The sequence below is a fragment of the Delphinapterus leucas genome, chromosome 1, assembly GCF_059928025.1.
Source record: "Delphinapterus leucas isolate spDelLeu-1000000601 "Yukka" chromosome 1, BTC_Dleu_Yukka2, whole genome shotgun sequence".
Taxonomy (NCBI): domain Eukaryota; kingdom Metazoa; phylum Chordata; class Mammalia; order Artiodactyla; family Monodontidae; genus Delphinapterus; species Delphinapterus leucas.
In genome coordinates this window covers 20,311,118-20,331,173 of record NC_143129.1, presented here as the reverse complement: position 1 = coordinate 20,331,173, position 20,056 = coordinate 20,311,118, and the positions used below count along the sequence as shown (strand labels likewise).

General features: G+C 36.5%; 1 protein-coding gene across 1 annotated transcript in view; it reads left to right on the top strand.

Moving 5' to 3' along the window:
* Positions 1 to 20,056, top strand: part of USH2A (usherin) — a 777,251-nt gene that overhangs the window by 605,472 nt on the left and 151,723 nt on the right. Inside the window, exons 55-57 of the mRNA XM_022579226.3 lie at positions 1,068 to 1,175; positions 7,924 to 8,107; positions 9,461 to 9,618. Of these exons, the coding sequence (XP_022434934.3) occupies positions 1,068 to 1,175; positions 7,924 to 8,107; positions 9,461 to 9,618 (450 nt within the window). The remainder of the gene's footprint in view (positions 1 to 1,067; positions 1,176 to 7,923; positions 8,108 to 9,460; positions 9,619 to 20,056) is intronic.

Below are 20,056 nucleotides of genomic sequence, written 5' to 3'. Positions count from 1 at the left end.
AGGTTGCTTCTGCTAAAATAAAGTACTCCTCTAAGTAACCCATCCCATCTGCCTTAACAGCCTTAGAAGCTAGATGCAATGGTTCCCCATTTTACAGATCAGTAGATGAGAGCAAAGTGAAGCTAAGTAACTTGTCCAGGGTCACTGGCCACAGAGCAGTGAAGTCTGACAATATGTAACTTCTATTGTAAATGGATTGCCATTCTTTTTTCCCCTGAGAATTTATTGATCAATATTGTGCTACATCATACATCATACATCTGAATACAAAAGAAGTAATAAGCAGTATCCCTTCATCAAAGTGTATTTAATCTACATGTAAAGACAAAAGCAACATATCCCCCAAAAAACTACAGAAGTAAGCATAAGATGGTACAGTATGGGAACATATGGTGAAGAAATGCAAAGTTTAAAAAACAAGAGTTAGTTGGTGTTAATATGAGCTGAATATGGCTTGGGGCTAAAAAATGTTGACTCTAACCTTCTTTTTACTTTTTTTCTGCCTCTGTTCATATAAGAAGCAATTGAAGAAACTGGGGTGGTTCGCCTAGAGAAGAGAAAAGTCAGGGGGGATTTGATAACTGTCTACAAATATTTGAAGAACTGTCATGTGGAAAAGAAATTAGATTTGTTCTATAAGTCCCTAGCGGGTGGAAGTGATAGAAAGAGTTCACCACAATATAAGGAAGGACTTTCAAACCAAATAGAGAACTGTAGAGCTCTCTAAAGGTAGAGTGGGCTATTTGGGAGATGGACTACTTTGATCCTCTAGCCAGGGGAGCCCCTTCAATGACACCTTGTACAGGGGAATCAAGGGTAAAATGGATGGATGGATGACATGAATTTTCAGATCTCTTCGAAGGCTGAGAATTTATTATTTTACCAGTGAGAAATGAAATTTCTATTAATACTGAGCTGCTTATGAAGTTCCTCTCTCCCTTAGAGAGTGTTTTCTGCTCTTAAAATTTTTGGATATCATATCTACAGCTCTGCATGTGACTGCTCGTGCTTACCTGATAATAAATAATCCTCTCAAGAGGTACTTGATTTCTTTTTGCTCTTTCTAGGTCTCCAGCCATACACCAACTACAGCTTCACACTTAGAGCTTGTACATCTGCTGGATGCACTTCAAGTGAGCCTTTTCTAGGTCAGACTCTGCAGGCAGCCCCTCAAGGTAATTAAAAAATACCCATGACTGGGGAGAAGAAGTTTTCATTTGGTATTTTGATGTGAACTCTATAAACTCTTTCATAACAAACAAGGAAGAAGGAATAAAGTCTATAAGTACAAAATTAAATAAAATTTTAGGTTCCTATTTCTCAAGTTTAGTTAAACTATAAGCTTCCCAAGGCAGTTTGCCTTCAATCCCTTAAACCTTTTAGATGTGGTTTTACATGGAAAAACACTATTATCTACTTGGATACGAAATTCCTCCCAAAATCAAGAATTAAATATTCCCAGAGCAGCTAAAATATAACAAGCACCATGCTCCCTATTGAAGCTGATTAAAATATTCACTGCCCTCAAGAACTTAGAGTCAAATAGAAGTGATAGGACAAGTACCCAAATCTGTATGAAGAGAGAGAATCTTAAAGGTGATGTTAAGAAAGAATAAATGAACAGAATGCTCAGGTTAATCTATGAAGGGAGAAATTATAACCCATCACAGGCATCAAGAAAGATTTTAGGGAGCAGATGCCTTCTGAGATGGACCACAAGGAACAAGGATTTTGACAAATGAATGGTAGGAGGAGAAATACACAGCTTGAGGGAATGTAAAGTGGGACCATCACCTTGGAAATCAAATTGGTGATGTCTATTAAACATAAAATGTTTCCCCATGACACAGCAGTTTCAATTTCATTATCTATGCCAGAAAATAACACTTCCACAACTGCACAAGGAGGCATGCACCAGGATGTCTATTGAAGCCTTTTTTTGTCGTTTGTTTAATGGCAGAATACTTGAAGCAATTGAAATGTCTTTGAGTGGGGGCATTGCTACCTAAATTCAGGTATATTCACATTATGGAATTCCATGCATCAGTTTAAAGGAATGAGATGATCCATACATATAAAATAGAAGTTATAGAACTACATTCATGTATGGTGTCTTTATGTATAAAACAACACATAGAAAATGATATTCATTTCTACAGATAAATAAATAAATGCATAGGAAAGATTCTGGCAACATATACACCCAAATAATAACAACGGTCTGTGCGTTAGGAAGTGGGATGGGTAGTATCATTTACTTGCAGGAGAAAAATGTGTGCAGAAGCTTGGCTAGTGATCAACTAATTCTTTTGTTAATCTCTACTATCTGCCTGTTTTCCATGTGGGGAAACAGAGGCATAAATAAGTTTCTGAACAGAAATATAATGTTAATGATCATCAGACAGTCCTGAACTACTTGTCCATTACTCTTCTAATGAAGGGGTTGTTGTACCTCAGAATATTAGACCTGAACTTCCTACCAGTAAATGGGGAATAAAATGGAAAATTCCACATATGGGGCATATGGCTCCTCACCAGGAATTCACTAATGATGTTTTCTATATAAAGAATGTTTCATGTCAAAAAGCTTAGTGTTCCTATGAAAGGAAGAAACCAGCAGTGGATTTTTTGGAAAGGTAAACTGTCAAATGGATACTTTGATGATAATGGATAATTTCTAAAGGATCTATCAACCAGTTTTGGCTGAAACTCAGCCAGATGAAAGAGCAGGGTCTCTCCAGTTTACTCATCCAATCCATATATTTAAATTCTTAGAAAATATGCATCTCTATTCTCACTTTGTCCAAAAAAAAAAGATCTCTTGAAAGAGCTCAGATTTCATGACTTAAACATTATAGCTTTCAACAGTGCAGGGGAGTATGGGATGAGAAATATTTTACTTGATTTCTGTTTTTAACTTTATGCACCTTTACTTTAACACAAATAACTGTGCAAAGGAACAATAAACTAAATGAGCTTTTCTCTGCAGAACAGACATGGATTTAGAATCCACTTTCCGGCTGTGTAAGTGCCAATTGTGAATAACTTGTATGAGAAATAAATGTAGTCGGAGTGCTTAACTTGGAGGTTGTGAGGGAACAAATCAGCAGTAACATTAAGTTGTGTTGTTTTGCTAAAGTGGAAATAAACATATTATATCATTTTAAATTAATAACCCAAATATAGCTAATTTTAAAAGGTCTCGTTGAGTGAATCAGCCATAGTTTGAAGGTCTAACATTTGGGTGTCTAAGTGGATATGGAGAGAATTAAAAGAAGCATTTGTTCCTAGCTACCCTGAGAGCTCCTCATTTCTTTCATTTTCAATCTAAAAAAGAAAAAAGAAAAAAAAAAAAAGCACGTTATGACCCCATTGGTAAGTTGGACCTAATTCTCTCCGATTTTAACCTACTAGAAAAATGGCGTTCCCATAGTCAAATAGTGGGAAGAGCTTGAACTGGATTATTGCTCTCTTTTCAGGATTGCTCCCATACTGGCAAGCTCTCATTCATTTTTAGAGTTCAAGCATGCAAAATTGCAGGCATGCGTTCCTCTAGCATTGATAATATGGAAAAGCAAAAGGAAAAGAAGGCCAGTCTTTTTCAGTTTCATTCCAGATTCCTCTTCCTCTGCCCTTCTTTTATCTGTTGATGCTCTCCCTTGGAATTCTCCAGTACTAGCTGGAATTCCTAATGAAGGTGGAGAGCTCCCAAATTCTAGAGCTTTCACAAAGCCTACACTCACAGATTTAAGGCCTGTCTGTCTACCAGTCTACGAGATGTTTATATTTAAGTGTTTTACAAATATTTCAACCTCAGTATTTCAATGTTTAAAATCTCTCTCCCCGCTAACTTTCTTTTCTTCCCTTTTCCCTCTCTCAAATACCACTATCTAATCATCTAAGCCCCCAAACTGACATTCTTAATGCTTCTCTTTTCCTTAAGTTATAGTAGACAATTCTTCATAGTTTTATTCATTTTAAATCTTAAGGATTTTTAAAATGTTGTTCTTCCTTTCCATCCCTTCTGTCGTTGCCTTAGTTGAGACACCTACAACTTCTCCAGAGCCTCCTAACTAGTCTCCCTGCCTCTGGTCATTTCTCCTCTTTCTCAAATCACCATCCCAATTCTTTTTTAACAGTTTTGCCAAAATAGGCATAACTCACATTAATTACCTCCATAAAAATCCCATTTCTTTCCAGGAGGAAAAAAATCCACATCTTCTTAGTAAATCAAATTAGACCCCTCAGGTTTTAACTTCTGCCAGTCTGGCAAGTCTTTCGGTCTTTCCCACATGCAACTTAATGTACCAGTCATGCCAATATACTTGAACTTGTACCATGCTTTCCCTATCTCTAGGACTTTGTGTGGGTTTCCCTCAGCCTCTAGATACCCTTCCCTACATCCTCACTCAGCTAACTCCCATTTTTTCAAAATTTGACTCAGATGTCTCCCATTCTGAAAATCTCCTCGGACCCCATCCCCTTCCCATCCATCCCCATTTCACTCCCAGCCTGTTTTAGGTACCATGGCTAAGTGCTCTAATAGCACACTAAGCTTCCTTTTCTTAAAGCACTTATCAAACTGGACTATAAATTGTTATTTACCCATTTTTATTCATCACGATACTATAGGCCCCTTGGAGGATAAAGACTATATATCTTTATCCCCACATTCACAGTGCCCAACATAGAAAATGACTAAGTTGAGTAGAATGTTGAATCCACAAATGAACGAATAATAAATGGCCCAGAATTCAATGTACTTCTGACATCAGCCAGTACAAAACTGGTTCCTTTGATTAACTTCCAAGGGAAAGCCAATCCACAAAAAATGTTGGGATTTTTGACTTGGAATTTGTAGGGACATAAGAAATGGGTAATACTGCATGACACTCAAGACAAAGTTAAAACAAAGCCAGTGGACATGTTCCTTATTTAGTAGCTATTATGTCAAGAGACCAACCAAGGTGTCCTTCTGACCTTTCCCTCTTACACCTCTCAGCTAGTTTACCTGCTCCCCACCCCACTTCTAGATGATTTCCCTCATGACCATCCATTTCCTTCCCTTGAACAGCCTCAGTTCTGCCCTTCCATTATGTAGAATAGGTTTTCTGATGTCACTGAGACCCAGGCTCAGCGAGGGAGGTAGATTCTTCACCTGGGACTTACTAAGACCTCTCACCAAGGCGGGTCTTATCCTATCAAAGATTTCTTGCAGCTGCCAAAGATAAGAGAGTCTCCATAACATTATGTAAGTGAAAACACAGGGCTTATTAGTTTTTTACACATTCCAATTTCATCTTATAAATCAAACCAACGGACACAGGGTTATTGCCAACATGAACAGAGCTTTCACCAGCTTTTCTAAATATAAAACTCAACTTTTATTTAAAACACAAAGCAACACCAAAATGTGGCTTCATTTTATCTCATTAACTCCTGCATTTCCACAGACTGCATTGACTGATTCAAAGCAGAAACTAAGCGGTAGCCTTTCTCACACCTTGGTGATTTTTAATACATCCTTCAAGGTAAGGAAGACAGGACTGCAGGAAGCGGATTGTGAACTACAGCCTTATACTTTATCTTTTAAATCAACAAACTAATATCACGTTTAAATCGGAGCTCTAATTAGCTGGGTGAGTCATCCAGCAGCTGTTGGCAGAGAGACCCAAACATAAATGTATTTTATGATTTGTGGATTTGTTCAAGTACCTAACACAGGGTGAGTTTTCAGAACAAAATGAACTACTCTCTTCTCAGGAGTAAGCTGTTCTTTAGAAAATCAGTAAGTTTGAGCCATTTTTAAGTCGATCTTGATTCTTTCAGAATGCTGCTAAGTAAATAGCATTTGAATGTCCTTTTCTTATAAAAGTGTTGAAACCTTACCCTTTCCTGAGTAACTTACACAGGAGGTACAATCAACCAAAAACTATTGATTTTTGAGAACCTAATATTGAAATGAGTTTTTAAAAGCTGAAGAAGAGAGTTACAGAGTCTATTCAGAGCATGACCAGATGACAGCATGAAAATCTTTCTCATCGCTAGGTTCTCTCTCCATCAATACATTTTTACATTGATAAGACTACTTAAATATTTGACCTTGAATTACAGTTGTTTGTGTACACATTTTATCTTTTATACAGAGGGTATAAACTCCTCATAAAAATGAGCCATATCTTAGTCGCATTTGTATTCCATAGAATACTTAACATAGTAATTTGTGGGACATAAATTTACAACAAAATTATTCAATATTTATGAGGCATTGTGCTATCCATAAAGATACACGGACTACTAACACAGAGTAGACCCCTGCCCTCATGCAGCTAACTTTGTATTAAAAGCAGGAGAATGAAATAGACCACACAGTCATAAAAACAAAAAATAATGATGATATCAAAGAAAGAAGATGATTATTATGTTATGAGCATGGAGAGGAAAATAGAAAAGGGCATATGATAGAGAGGAAAAAGGTTGGGATCACTTTAGATAGGGTTAAAGTTATAGTTAGGGAATAGTGGTCAATAAGACCTCCCTGATAAGGTGATATTTACACGGGTCACTGAAATCTGAGAATAAAATGCACAGTTGTCATGGTGTCATGAACAAAAGTGTTCCAGTCAGAGGGAATGGAAGTGCAAAAGCTCAGAGGTGAGAAAGAACTTGAACCATTCTGAGGCTGGAAAGGAGTCTGGTGTGGCTGGAGCTTCATGAATGATGGAGAGAATGGTGCCAGGTAGTCCAGAGCCAGAAAAATGTAGGGCCATACAGGTTATCATAAGGAATTGGAATTATACTATATGAATAATTTCAAAAGGGCTGTATATTTTAATATTATACTAGGTTACATATATACTATATATGCTTTTATAAGTGATAGAGAGAACGACAAGATTTAAAACACAGACACTAGTTTAGAGGCTATCACAGGAGTCCATGAGAGGGAGAAATGTAGTTTGGATCAGGAGAGGTAAAAACAGAAGGACTGTGCACGTTCAGGGTAGAATCTGTAGGACTCGATGATAGATTATATTTAGGGGTGAGAAAAGTAAGAGCTTCAGGGATAATTTTTTTGTGTTTTGCCCCAGAAAATGAATAGTTGGAGAAGACTTGGAGACAAATAGATTGTAGACCAGAAAACCAAGAGTTCTGTTTTAGATGTTTTAGGTTTTTGATATGTTATTAGTCATCTAAATGGAGGTAGACAAGTTGAGAGTGGAACTCATGTGTCTGAAGCTCAGGAGAGAGTTTTAGTATAGCGATATGCATCGGGCAGTGTTCAACATAGAGATAATGTTTAAAACTGAGACTAAATGGAGATCAACTACAAAGATAGTGTTGCCAAACAAGAGGAGAGGAAAGGAGAAGAAGGGAGGGAAGGGTAGAGGAGAGAGCCTAGTTCTCTGAGGCACTACATCATTTTGAGGTCCAGGAAGGGAAGAGAAGCCAGTAAATGAGGCTGGAAGTAGCCAGAGAGAAAGGAAAAAACAAGCACAGCATGTAGTGTCAGAGAGGCACAGGCAAAGTATGTTTGTTCATCGAATTTGATAATTCAGGCAAATACTAGATTATGATTCCAAGTAAATAGGCATCAAATTTGAAAATTCCTGGATATTTTCTTAGGTCTTGATTACACTCAAAGTAACAGCCAAGACAAAGTTTCCATCACTAGTTGTCTGGCATTCATTTTCTAAAGGCAATTCAAAACTAATAATAATTAAAGCAATAAGTAAGTATTTATATATTTATACCCAATTATATACTTCACCTCCAAAACAAATAAAATGTATTTTTGTTGCTCACCATGAGATTTTTTTATCAACAGATAAAAATATCATAGCATGTGGAGTGATGGTATGACTTTTGATATAGTGCTTACTGTATCCTAGCAAGAAAACTTCCTTGTGTTATTTTTGCCAGGAGTTTGGGTGACACCTCGACACATTATCATCAATTCTACAACAGTGGAATTATATTGGAGTCTGCCAGAAAAGCCCAATGGCCTCATTTCTCAATATCAATTGAGTCGTAATGGAAGCTTGGTTTTCCTGGGGGGCAGTGAGGAGCAGAACTTCACTGATAAAAACCTGGAGCCCAACAGCAGGTAAACTAAAAGAAAACTTTACCAATCATACAGTGAGAATTACAGATTTCTCAGGGTTGAGAAAGAGGCCATCTCCAACTGAAACAATATTAAATTAATTGGTTAATTAATCTCATATATTAGCCATTCCATAGCTGATGAAATCTCTTAATCCATTTCAGATGTTGAAGATCCAAACACTAGCTCATTACACTAGTCTTCAGAGGACATGATATTCCTTAAAACTGTAAACAGCCTTTTATTTGACATGAGAATTTTTTAGTATATGAAATACACAAAGTATTAAATTTTAAGAATTATCAAATGATCTTCAAAATCATGCATCCCTAAACTAGCAAGAAAAGAGATTTAAAGAGGTGTGTTTTGCATCAACAACCTTTACTTCTGGGATAATGTTTTCTCTACTTGCTATACTATATATAGACAGGAGTGGTTTGAGGGGGAAAACTTCCACATATTTGCAATTCAGTCCCATTCATTTCTCAGCAGAGATCAAATATATCTTAGATCAACAGATGTTTTCTTACAGAGAGTAGAGATCAATTTAGTTTTATTGTAGAGAGTAGCAGATCAATTTAGAAACATCTTTCTCTAAACATATTTCCCTGAACTCTAACCCTTTTAAAACTGGAGAACATTCATTTGAATCCTCCACAATCCACCAGCACACTCCAAGACTTTCCTGAAATCTTTAAGAAAAGCAATGAATTACTCGACGGTTAAAAATAAAATGGGGGGAACTTCCCTGGTGGCGCAGTGGTTTAGAATCCACCTGCCAATGCAGGGGACACGGGTTCGAGCCCTGGTCCGGGAAGATCCCACATGCCACAGAACAACGAAGTCTGTGCGCCACAACTACTGAGCCTGTGCTCTAGAGCCCTTGAGCTGCAACTACTGAGCCCACATGCCACAACTACTGAACCCCGTGCGCCTAGAGCCCATGCTCTGCAACAAGAGAAGCAACTGCAGTGAGAAGCCCACGCACCACAAGGAAGAGTAGCCCTGCTCACCACAACTAGAGAAAAGCCCACGTACAGCAACAAAGACCCAACACAGCCAAAACTTAATTAAATAATTAAAATAATAGTAATAAATTTACATTTAAAAATGCCCATATTTAAAAATAAGAAAAAATAAAATAAAATGGGAAAGGGTCCGAAATAGTGATGTCCTGGAGAGAATGTTCCCTGTGCTAGAAAAATTATAAGGTCTATGGTAAAGTCTCTGGATGGGGAACAAAGAATTTGCAATTTGTCACAAATTTAGAACCAAGCAATAGATAGAAAAGCCAGCAATCACTGTCCAATTATCATGTGCATTGCCTTATCACAATTCTTTCTTTTTTAAATATAGGTACATTTATAAGCTGGAAGCCACTACTGAAGGTGGCAGCAGTCCCAGTAATGAGTACATTATACAGACACCTATATTAACACCAGAAGAAATCCAACCTCCATATAACATCACAGTAATTGGGCCTGATTCCATATATGTAGCTTGGACCCCACCAGGTAAGAAATAAAACCTCTGTGTGTGTGTGTGTGTGTGTGTGTGTGTGTGTGTGTGTACACGCATGCGCACGCACGTGCATGTGTACATAAAACATTTCAGAGGAAATTAATTGGAGATAGGACTGGAAATGTGAATTTAGTAAATCAGAAGGACATATTCTGTCTCCTGGATAAATATAAACAGAATAAACCAAACTACACTCACAGGTGAATACATGTGTTAGCATTTATGTACATACATATAGATAGATATAGGTGTAGGTGTATAGATAAAGATATATAGATACCTAGATATATACTTTTCTATCAAAGCAACACTTTCTTTCAAGTACCAGAGCCTAAAAATCTCTTTTCTTATTCATACATATGCAAGGTAAGTCACATAGGTCTGAACTACCTTGAGCATCCATTTCTACAGGATTCCCTAGATTGAATCATTGGCATTATATTATAGTAGGGAATGGAGAATTCAGAAAGAAAATAGACCATTCCACCCATGTATCTTGAGTTGTGACCAGTTATATAGTAGCTGAATTTTACCTCTCTAAGCTGTGTAGCCTCCATCAAACCACTGAGTCCCTAGTAGGTTGCTTTTGTGGTTTAGTGCAATATTATATTTGGAATATAATCACCATCCTCAGGTAAAACTCTGATTGCATTAACACTGTGGATTAAGGATTAGAGTGAAATCTGCTTGCTCTGTCTTTTAACATTAGGGATATTTGGAAGTTTTGTTTCAGTAAAATTTAAAACTGATTAAGGTGTTAAATGAACTTCAAAGATATGTGAGTTTATTTTTAATATCTAGTCTTAACATGAAATTGAAGCATGAAATTAACACAAACCCCTGTTGTCCCCATCAGATTAAGTTTAGCCACATTTCAACATGGTACTGAAAATAATTGGTTAACAGTCATTTGGGCTATCAGCAGATCCATTCCATAAAATAATTAACAGACATACTTTGCATTGAACTGAACACATAACTCAGTCAAAACATGTAATTTAGGCATAAAGATAACATAAAGGCATAATATTGGATTGGCCAAAAAGTTTGTTCGGGTTTTTCTGTAAGATGGTATGGAAAAACCTGAATGAACTTTTTGGCCAACCCAGTATATAAAACTTAAATTCTCATGAACCAACATCCTTTTGATGTCATAATCTCAGATCAAAGAAAAAAGGATCTTTTGGGGGACAAATTTGCAGGAGAAAATCTCTGAAGAGCTTTCTAAGCAAAGAAAAACTTAAGTTTCTCTAAGATATAAAGTATAAATGATTTCATCCACCTTTGTATTAAAATGAACATGCAACATATTAAATTAAACAAAACATGAAAGAATAATCAATAGTGCCAGGATGTGTCATAAAGTACTATAATTCAGTTCTCAGTATTAGAAGCATAGCTGTTCTTGAACTCTGCTCTTAATTTTAACAGAGGAATAAATACAAATCTCCTGCTGTGAAAAATATACAAACTTACATATCCTTTTATGGAATTGATTTCTACCTTCATGGAAGAGCATGGCCAACTTGCAGCCTTTTAGCATATTTCTCCTTGGCATTCTTATAGTACCGTGGTATTTTTGCTCCACGAAGTAAAATGAGGCATCACAGAGCCAGCCTGAGACCAGATTCAGCCTATTGACTGGAGACTTCTCAGATTCAGTCCAGGGTCTTTTACCATACAAGTTCTCAAAGAGCAATAAAGAAAATCCAGGGTGATACGCAAAGTTGATGATTTTCTAGCCAAGTGACCAGGAAGTTCCATGGTTTATCACAGAGGTCCCCAGCCTTTTTGGCACCAGGGACCGGTTTCGTGGAAGACAATTTTCCCACAGATGGGGTGGGGGATGGTTCAGGCAGTAATGCGAGCGATGGGGAGCGATGGGGAGCGGCAGATGAAGCTTCACTGGCTTGCCTGCCGCTCACCTCCTGCTGTGCAGCCTGGTTCCTAACAGGCCACAGACTGGTACCATCTGCAGCCTGGGGTTTGGGGACCCCTAGTTTATCAAATTACATGTCATTTTCATATTATTACACACCTAAATTGTCATTGCTAATCTGAAGATTTCACACTCAGTAAGGATTTGAAAACATCTTTCTTTTTAAAAAAATTTTTTATTGGAGTATAGTTGATACAGTGTTATCAACTGTAACAATGTTGTGTTAGTTTCAGGTGTACAGCAAAGCGAATCTGTTATACATATACATATATCCACTCTTTTTTAGATTCTTTTCCCATGTAGGTCATACAGAGTATTGAGTAGAGTTCCCTGTGCTATGCAGTAGGTTCTTACTAGTTATCTGTTTCATATATAGTAGTGTGTATGTCAATCCCAATCTCCCAATTTATCCCTCCCCCGCCCTTTCCCCATAAGTTTGTTTTCTATATAAGCTTGTTTTCTACATCTGTAACCATGTTTGTTTTCTACATCTGTGGCTCTGTTTCTGTTTTGTAAATAAGCTCATTTGTATCATTTTTTTATATTCCACATATAAGCGATATCATATATCTGTGCCAGCTATTAGCTGACTTTAAATAAGTCAGTTTCTTTGAGTCTCAGTTATCTCCATCTGTAAAATCAATCAGAGAAGAAATCAGAGAAGAAAAAGAAATAAAAGGAATCCAAATTGGAAAAGAAAAAATAAAGCTGTCACTGTTTGCAGATGACATGATATTATACATAGAGAATCCTAAAGATGCTACCAGAAAACTACTAGAGCTAATTAATGAATTTGGTAAAGTAGCAGGATACAAAATTAACGCACAGAAATCTCTTGCATTCCTATACACTATTGATGAAAAATCTGAAAGAGAAAGTAAGGAAACACTCCCATTTACCACTGCAACAGAAAGAATAAAATACCTAGGAATAAACCTACCTAAGGAGACAAAAGACCTGTATGCAGAAAACTATATGACACTGGTGAAAGAAATTAAAGATGATACAAACAGATGGAGAGATATATCATGTTCTTGGATTGGAAGAATCAACATTGTGTAAATGACTATACTACCCAAAGCAATCTACAGATTCAATGCAATCCCTATCAAGCTATCAATGGCATTTTTCACAGAACAAGAGCAAAAAAATTCACAATTTATATGGAAACACAAAAGACCACGAATAGCCAAAGCAATTCTGAGAAAGAAGAATGGAGCTGGAAGAATCAGGCTCCCTGACTTCAGACTATACTATAAAGCTACAGTAATCAACACAGTATGGTACTGGCACAAAAACAGATATATAGATCAATGGTACAGGACAGAATGCCCAGAGATAAACCCATGCACATATGGGCACCTAATTTACGACAAAGGAGGCAAGAATATACAATGGAGAAAAGACAACCTCCTCAATAAGTGGTGCTGGGAAAACTTGACAGCTACATGTAAAAGAATGAAATTAGAACACTCCCTAACACCATACACAAAAATAATCTCAAAATGGATTAAAGACCTAAGTGTAAGGCCAGACACTATCAAACGCTTAGAGGAAAACATAGGCAGAACACTCTATGACATAAATCACAGCAAGATCCTCTTTGACCCACCTCCTAGAGAAATGGAAATAAAAATAAACACATGGGACCTAATTAAACTTAAAAACTTTTGCACAGCAAAGGAAACCATAAACAAGACCAAAAGACAACCCTCAAAATGGGAGAAAATATTTGCAAATGAAGCAACTGACAAAGGATTAGTTGCAAAATTTACAAGCAGCTCATGCAGCTCAATATCAAAAAAAAAAAAAAACCCATCCATAAATGGGCAGAAGACCTAAATACACATTTCTCCAAAGAAGGTATACAGATTGCCAACAAACACATGAAAGGATGCTCAACATCACTAATCATTAGAGAAATTCAAATCAAAACTACAGTGAGGTATCACCTCACACCAGTCAGAATGGCCATCATCAAAAAATCTATAAACAATAAATGCTGGAGAGGGTGTGGAGAAAAGGGAACCTCTTGCACTGTTGGTGGGAATGTAAATTGATACAGCCACTATGGAGAACAGTATGGAGGTTCCTTAAAAAACCAGCAATATAACTGCCATATGACCCAGCAGTCCCACAGCATATACCCTGAGAAAACCATATTTCAAAGGTGTCATGTACCACAATGTTCATTGCAGCTCTATTTACAATAGCCAGGACCATGGAAGCAACCTAAGTGTCCATCAACAGAAGAATGGATAAAGGAGATGTGGCACATATATACAATGGAATATTAGCCATAAAAAGAAACGAAACTGAGTTATTTGTAGTGAGGTGGATGGACCTAGAGACTGTCATACAGAGTGAAGTAAGTCAGAAATGGTTCTGAAGAACCTAGGGGTAGGACAGGAATAAAGACGTAGATGTAGAGAATGGACTTGAGGATGCGGAGACGGGGAGGGGTAAGCTGGGATGAAGTGAGAGAGTGGCATGGACATATATACACTACCAAATGTAAAATAGATAGGTAGTGGGAAGCAGCCACATAGCACAGGGAGATCAGCTTGCTTCTTTGTGTCCACATATAGGGGTGGGATAGGGAGGGTGGGAGGGAGACGCAAGAGGGAGGAGATATGGGGATATATGCATATGTATAGCTGATTCACTTTGTTATAAAGCAGAAAGTAACACACATTGTAAAGCAATTATACTCCAATAAAGATGTTAAATAAATAAATATGTATTTGCCCCAAAATCTGCTAGGTACCAAGGCCTCCACTTTCAAAATGATAAAACTGCATATTGCAAGATTGGGTTTGTAAATTTTTAAGATTTCTTTCAAATTTCCCAGAATTCTGTCATTTTTTTCTTTGAGTTCAATATCATATTTTCATGTTTAAAGTATAATGTTTCTATTTAGAAAAGGATCATTGTGAAATAAGGCATAAGTTTTGCTTTTTTAATGTCACCTTAACTCTTGTCTACCTCAATTTTGTAGAAATTGTTCATTCCAGTCCAGCCTAAGGGATATTGTAGAAATGCTTTACACACTAGCTCTGACCATGTAACCAGTGGTTAATAAATCCATAATATCCAGACCTGTCAATCTTTTAGTTTCAGATGCACAAAATCCATTACAGAAACCCTGTAATATATGGAAAGATTAAAGTCTTAAATTAAACTTTTTTCCTGGTGCCTAGAAGGATTTTGAACTTAGTAAACAGGGAGATGATTTTGACTTGTGTATAATCTACAGTTGATTTTATTGGAAAGTACCTCATGCTGTGTTTTGATTTGGATAATAAAAACATTTTCTGTTCCTGAATCGTCACAAATATATATTTTAAACAGGAAGAAAACAAACTTGTTATAACTTGAGGTTGTTTATTTGCTGACAATCAAGAGCTTTCTAGGTATTCATCATACCCTCCTGCCATTGCAAAGTGATTACATCATACACAGAGCTGAAAAATTGACAAAACAGTCCATACCTGTAGTTCCCAAACCTGAGTGAACATTAGGATCACCTGGAAAGCTTGTGCAAAGACAGATTCTCAACCCCAAGTTTACTGAATAAGAATGTCCTGGGCTAGAGTTAAGTTCGGCAGATGACATTGATGTGCTCCAAGTTTAGTAACCATGGATCACCCACATCATGGGTGGTCAAAAGTGGTCAATTACGATAAATCTCTGAAAATGCAGATCAAACCAGTTTCCCTTGAATGTCCAAAGCCAAAATAGTGGTTAACTGATTTTTTTTCACACGTATTTTGTTTTGTGGTAAGGACAGAATGACCTTACACAGGTAAGTTGCTGGGAGAAAAATATCTCTGTGGTTGCCTGGCAACTGAAAATGACCCATGCAATTATGTGGGCTTTCAGTTTACACATTGTTAATTATCAATGTTATCTATAAATTGCCTTGTTGTTTATAAATCCTGTTAGTAAAAGGGGTTCAGGCCAGAGAGTATATGAGAATATTCAGGGGAAGAGAAATTGTGATAAATATCATATATTCATTAACATTACTTGTATATATTTGCCATTTTTTAAATTCCTAGTATGTGCCAAACAATTTGATAAGCACTTTCCCTGCCTTACTGCAGTTAATTCTCATGCAAACACTGGTAGACAAGTAATATCATTATCAAAATATTAAGATAAGAAACTTGAATCTTGAAGAAGTAATATAATTTACTCAAGGTCACACAGCCTGAATTCAAATTCAGGTCTGCGCTCTTCTGCTGCCTTATAAGAGCAATTCCTTCCTGTCTTTGGCTTAACTCTTAAATCCAAATCATACTTTCCATTTATTGCCCAAAGTCTTTTAGATTTACAATAGAGCAACTAGGTTTTCTGAAATAGTAGCCTAGAGGGCCAAGAAGCAGAGCTAGGTGTTGGGGAAAACCAAACAATTTGGGGAGAAAATTTTTTGTGTGGGGCATGTCAAGACCAGAAGAATTAATGGTGGAAAATGACAAGCCCCTGAAGGGAAAATATCTACCTGGCAATAGTTATCTCCTGAGGCGTGAGGGAACTAGTAACCAGAAGCCATTACTGACCCATCTAGAAGTGCAGAAAGAATAGACCTGACTTAGCAAAACTAGATTCCAGGTCCAGGAAGATTTTAATTAGGTGGGAAAGGAAAAGAGTCATTTCTCAAATAACTACAGAGAGATTATTCAAAGACTATTTTAAGCCCTTTGTAGACGTTCTTTTACCTCCCAAGTAAATCCTGGTTTGCTTTCTCTCATTATTGACAAAAGTTAGCGGTAAGATTATCAAAACTCTCTGAACTAAAAAAAAAAACAAGATTTCCGCTCTTCTGTACATCATTTGTACTTTCAAATCAGATGATACACAAACAACATGTCCTTATAAAATGTTTGCTAAAGTATTAAAGAAACAAAAATGTTGAGTAAGCTTCTAAACTTTATCATTCAGGCAAATATAAATACATTTTGGATTTTCTGCTGTTTAAAATTATTCAAACACTTGATTTCCTATAGAAGCCCACATTCAGTGGGCACTGGGTATATGCTGGCTGTTCTTATTTGAATCTCCAGACAACGTAAACCAGATTAGTTTATTCCTAAACATTTCTTCTCACCTTTTACAAGCTCTGAACCTTGGGTCAGAATTTTCACATTCATATTAAAGAGAAAAAAGGATATATGCTACCTTAGTGGTTGAAAATGTATAGAAAAATGAAAAAGAAAATACTTCATGGGACGTAAGTGGCTTACTCAGATTAAGAATGGAGATAGGCATCCATGCCATTTCAGAATCCAAACATTCAAAATTATTTAAACTCTGAAGGTAATAATGGGACTTTCTAATTTATCAAGATGACGACTCTGTTTTGATCTATCCTAGCCCTTAATCATCTTCTAATTAACAATATCATTGGATTCAACACCCGCTTTTTCTCACTAAAGATGGTGAGTTATTTAGGCTTAATGCATAATATTGAAATAATGGTGCTTTTCCTGTCACATTTATCTCTTAGTCCATTAAAGAAAAGAATTGGCAACAATTCTTCTACTGAGAAATCATTTAAATTAATATTGCTTAGGAATATAAATGATTTTTATTAATCAAGTTTTGATTAAAGGGTAGCTAGCCACAATATGGCCTGCGGGTAGACATTAAGCATCTTGGTGTTCAGTGAACTCATCAACTGCAGTGCATTACATCAGATACTATCCATTTAAAGTCAAAATTGGCATTAAGCTTTTTAAAGAATTCATGTTGCATTAATTGGGATGATTCAACATTGGTAATTGTCTCGGGTTTCTTATAAGGGTAATAGCCAAGTGACAAGTAGTGGTGAGTTTCAGAAGAAAATGTAAAACTCATTTCAATGATTTGTAGTTTATTTTGCATATTACTTCACTTATCTTTTCACTGTTACTGAGGTATAATTGACAGATAGAATGGTGATATATTTAAAGTGTATAACATGATCATTTGATACACGTATATATTGTGAAGGGATTCCCACCATTGATTTAATTAACACATTCATCATCTCATATATTTCCTCTTTTTTCTTTTCTTTACTATAGTCACCGTGTTATACAATAGATCCTCAGACCATATTCATCTTATAACTGAAAGTTTGCACCCTTTTACCAGCCTCTCCCTATTTCCCCCATTCTCTCAGCCCCTGACAACCAGCATTTACTGTTTCTATGAGTTCAACTTTTTTTTTAATGATGCCATATATAAGCGTTACCATTAGGTATTTGTCTTTCTGTCTGTTTCACTTAACACAATGCCCTCTAGGTTCATCCATGTTGTAGCAAATGGCAGGATTTCCATCTTTTTTAAGGTTGAACAATAGTCCATTGTATATATATCACATTTTCTTTATCCAGTCATCCATTAATGGACATTTCGGACATTAGTTGTTTCTAATCCTTGGCTATTGTGAATAATGCTGCAGTGAACATAGGCGTGCAGCTATCTCTTTGAGATAATGATTTCATTTCCTTTGGATACATACCCAGAAGTAGAATCGATGGATCATATAGTAGTTCTACTTTTAATTTTTTGAGGAACCTCCATACTGCTTTCCATAGTGCCTGTACCAGTTTACGTTCCCAACAGTGATATACAAGGGTTCTTTTTTCTCCACATTCTCATCAGCATTTATCTCTTGTCTTTTTGGTAATAGGGATCCTAACAGGTGTGAAATGATATCTCACTGTGGTTTTGATTTGCATTTACCTTATGATTATTGATAGTGAGCACCTTTTCATGTACCTGTTGGTTGTTTGTATATCTTCCTTGGAAAAATGTATTTTTAGGTCCTTTGTCCATTTTTCAATTGGATTTTTTTTTTTTTTGCTATTGCATTGTAGGGGTTCCTTGTATACTTTAGATATTTAATCCTTCATCAGATATGTGGTTTGCAAATATTTTCTCCCATTCCATACGTGGTCTTTTCATTCTATTGATTCTATTCATTCTTTGCTGTGCAGAAGCTCTTTAGTTTGATGTAGTCCCATCTGTGCATTTTTGCTTTTGTTCTCTTTGCTTTGGGTGTTTAATAAATTTATCTCACCTTATTGAGTTCTAATATGTGCAAGGCATTTTCCAAGAGATTAACACATATCTATTTAATGTTCATAACAACGTGTAGTACATCCAATGTTCTCCCTGTGTTGCTAATGAGAAAAGTCAATTTCGATGTTAAAAGCTTTTTTCTCTAGGTGATTCATCACATAGGTGTCAGAGCAAACCCACAATGAATCTGACTCCAAATTCTATGAGCAAACCCACTGTACTATATTTTTTCACTAAACAGTACATAAAGCAAATGATTTTTTTTCAGCATTGTACTATGATCCAGTTCAAAACTTAAAAAAAAAAAATTGCCATAGATACAGCAAATGTAAAGGAGGACAAAGTAGTTCAAGGGCAGTTCATCCAGTAACCCAGCAGAATCATTTTGTTTGCAGCTTAAAATTTCAAAGGATGTAATTCATTTACATTTGAGTGGATTGATTCATCTATTCATTTTAACAAACGTGAAAATGTTTACTGGGACCCTCTCAGGAGTGAGGCACGATGCGACATTTTGAGAGTTAAAAAGAAGAATGAATGAGGCATCATCCTTCTTGTCAAGAACCCTACCATCTAGTTGGGCAGAAGAGGCATAAGATGATAACTATTATACAAACTACGTAAAATTTCCATACAATTGGTATGGATGTGTGTTCAAGAGGGTCTGGTTTCACTTCCATGGCCCCCAAAGGACATAACCAAGATACCCCTATCTCTACAAAGGAGACATTGGGCTAATTTGTTAAAAGCATTATGTGAAGCACAGCCCGTGCTTTGAAGCAAACGTGGCTATCAAACCGAATTAATAGTTCTCCTCTTAGAATCGTTCTTGTTCCAGCTCCTAAAAAAAGATTTTAGAAAAGCTTTATTTGATTGACTTGTCCCACTGTAAAGTACGCACCTGCTGTGAAATGAAGCCACAGAGGAAAAAAAAAAGTTGAATAATTTAACTTTTTTATTTGTAAAGATAATCAGGGTTTTTCTGATTACATCTTAACTTCATAAATGTTAAATAACCTATCAGCATCTAGTTGTTGTAAATTATGAAAAGGAGCCTCGCAAGGAATGTTAACCAACGAAATCCTTGTTCTTTAGTGAACAGGAAAATGTGTTATGGCAGCTTGTCATCGTGCAACTGGTAACTTTGACACCAAATAACAAAACTGCCGTTTGCACTTCGGGTAAATTGGTTCACGTGAGTTTCCACTGCTCGTCTTGCTCTGACATAAATTTATGAACTCAGGAACTGACCAAGTCGTGTGGCTTGCCAGCTGACTTTAACAAATATGCCCATTTCATTTCATTTAGTCATCAGAATACCAGGGGGCTAGGTCGTTTCAGACTCATTGCAGATGGTCTAGGGTTTGCAGGAACACAGGAGGCTTTCATGTCACTGTCCTATAAATTATGACAGTGGAGGG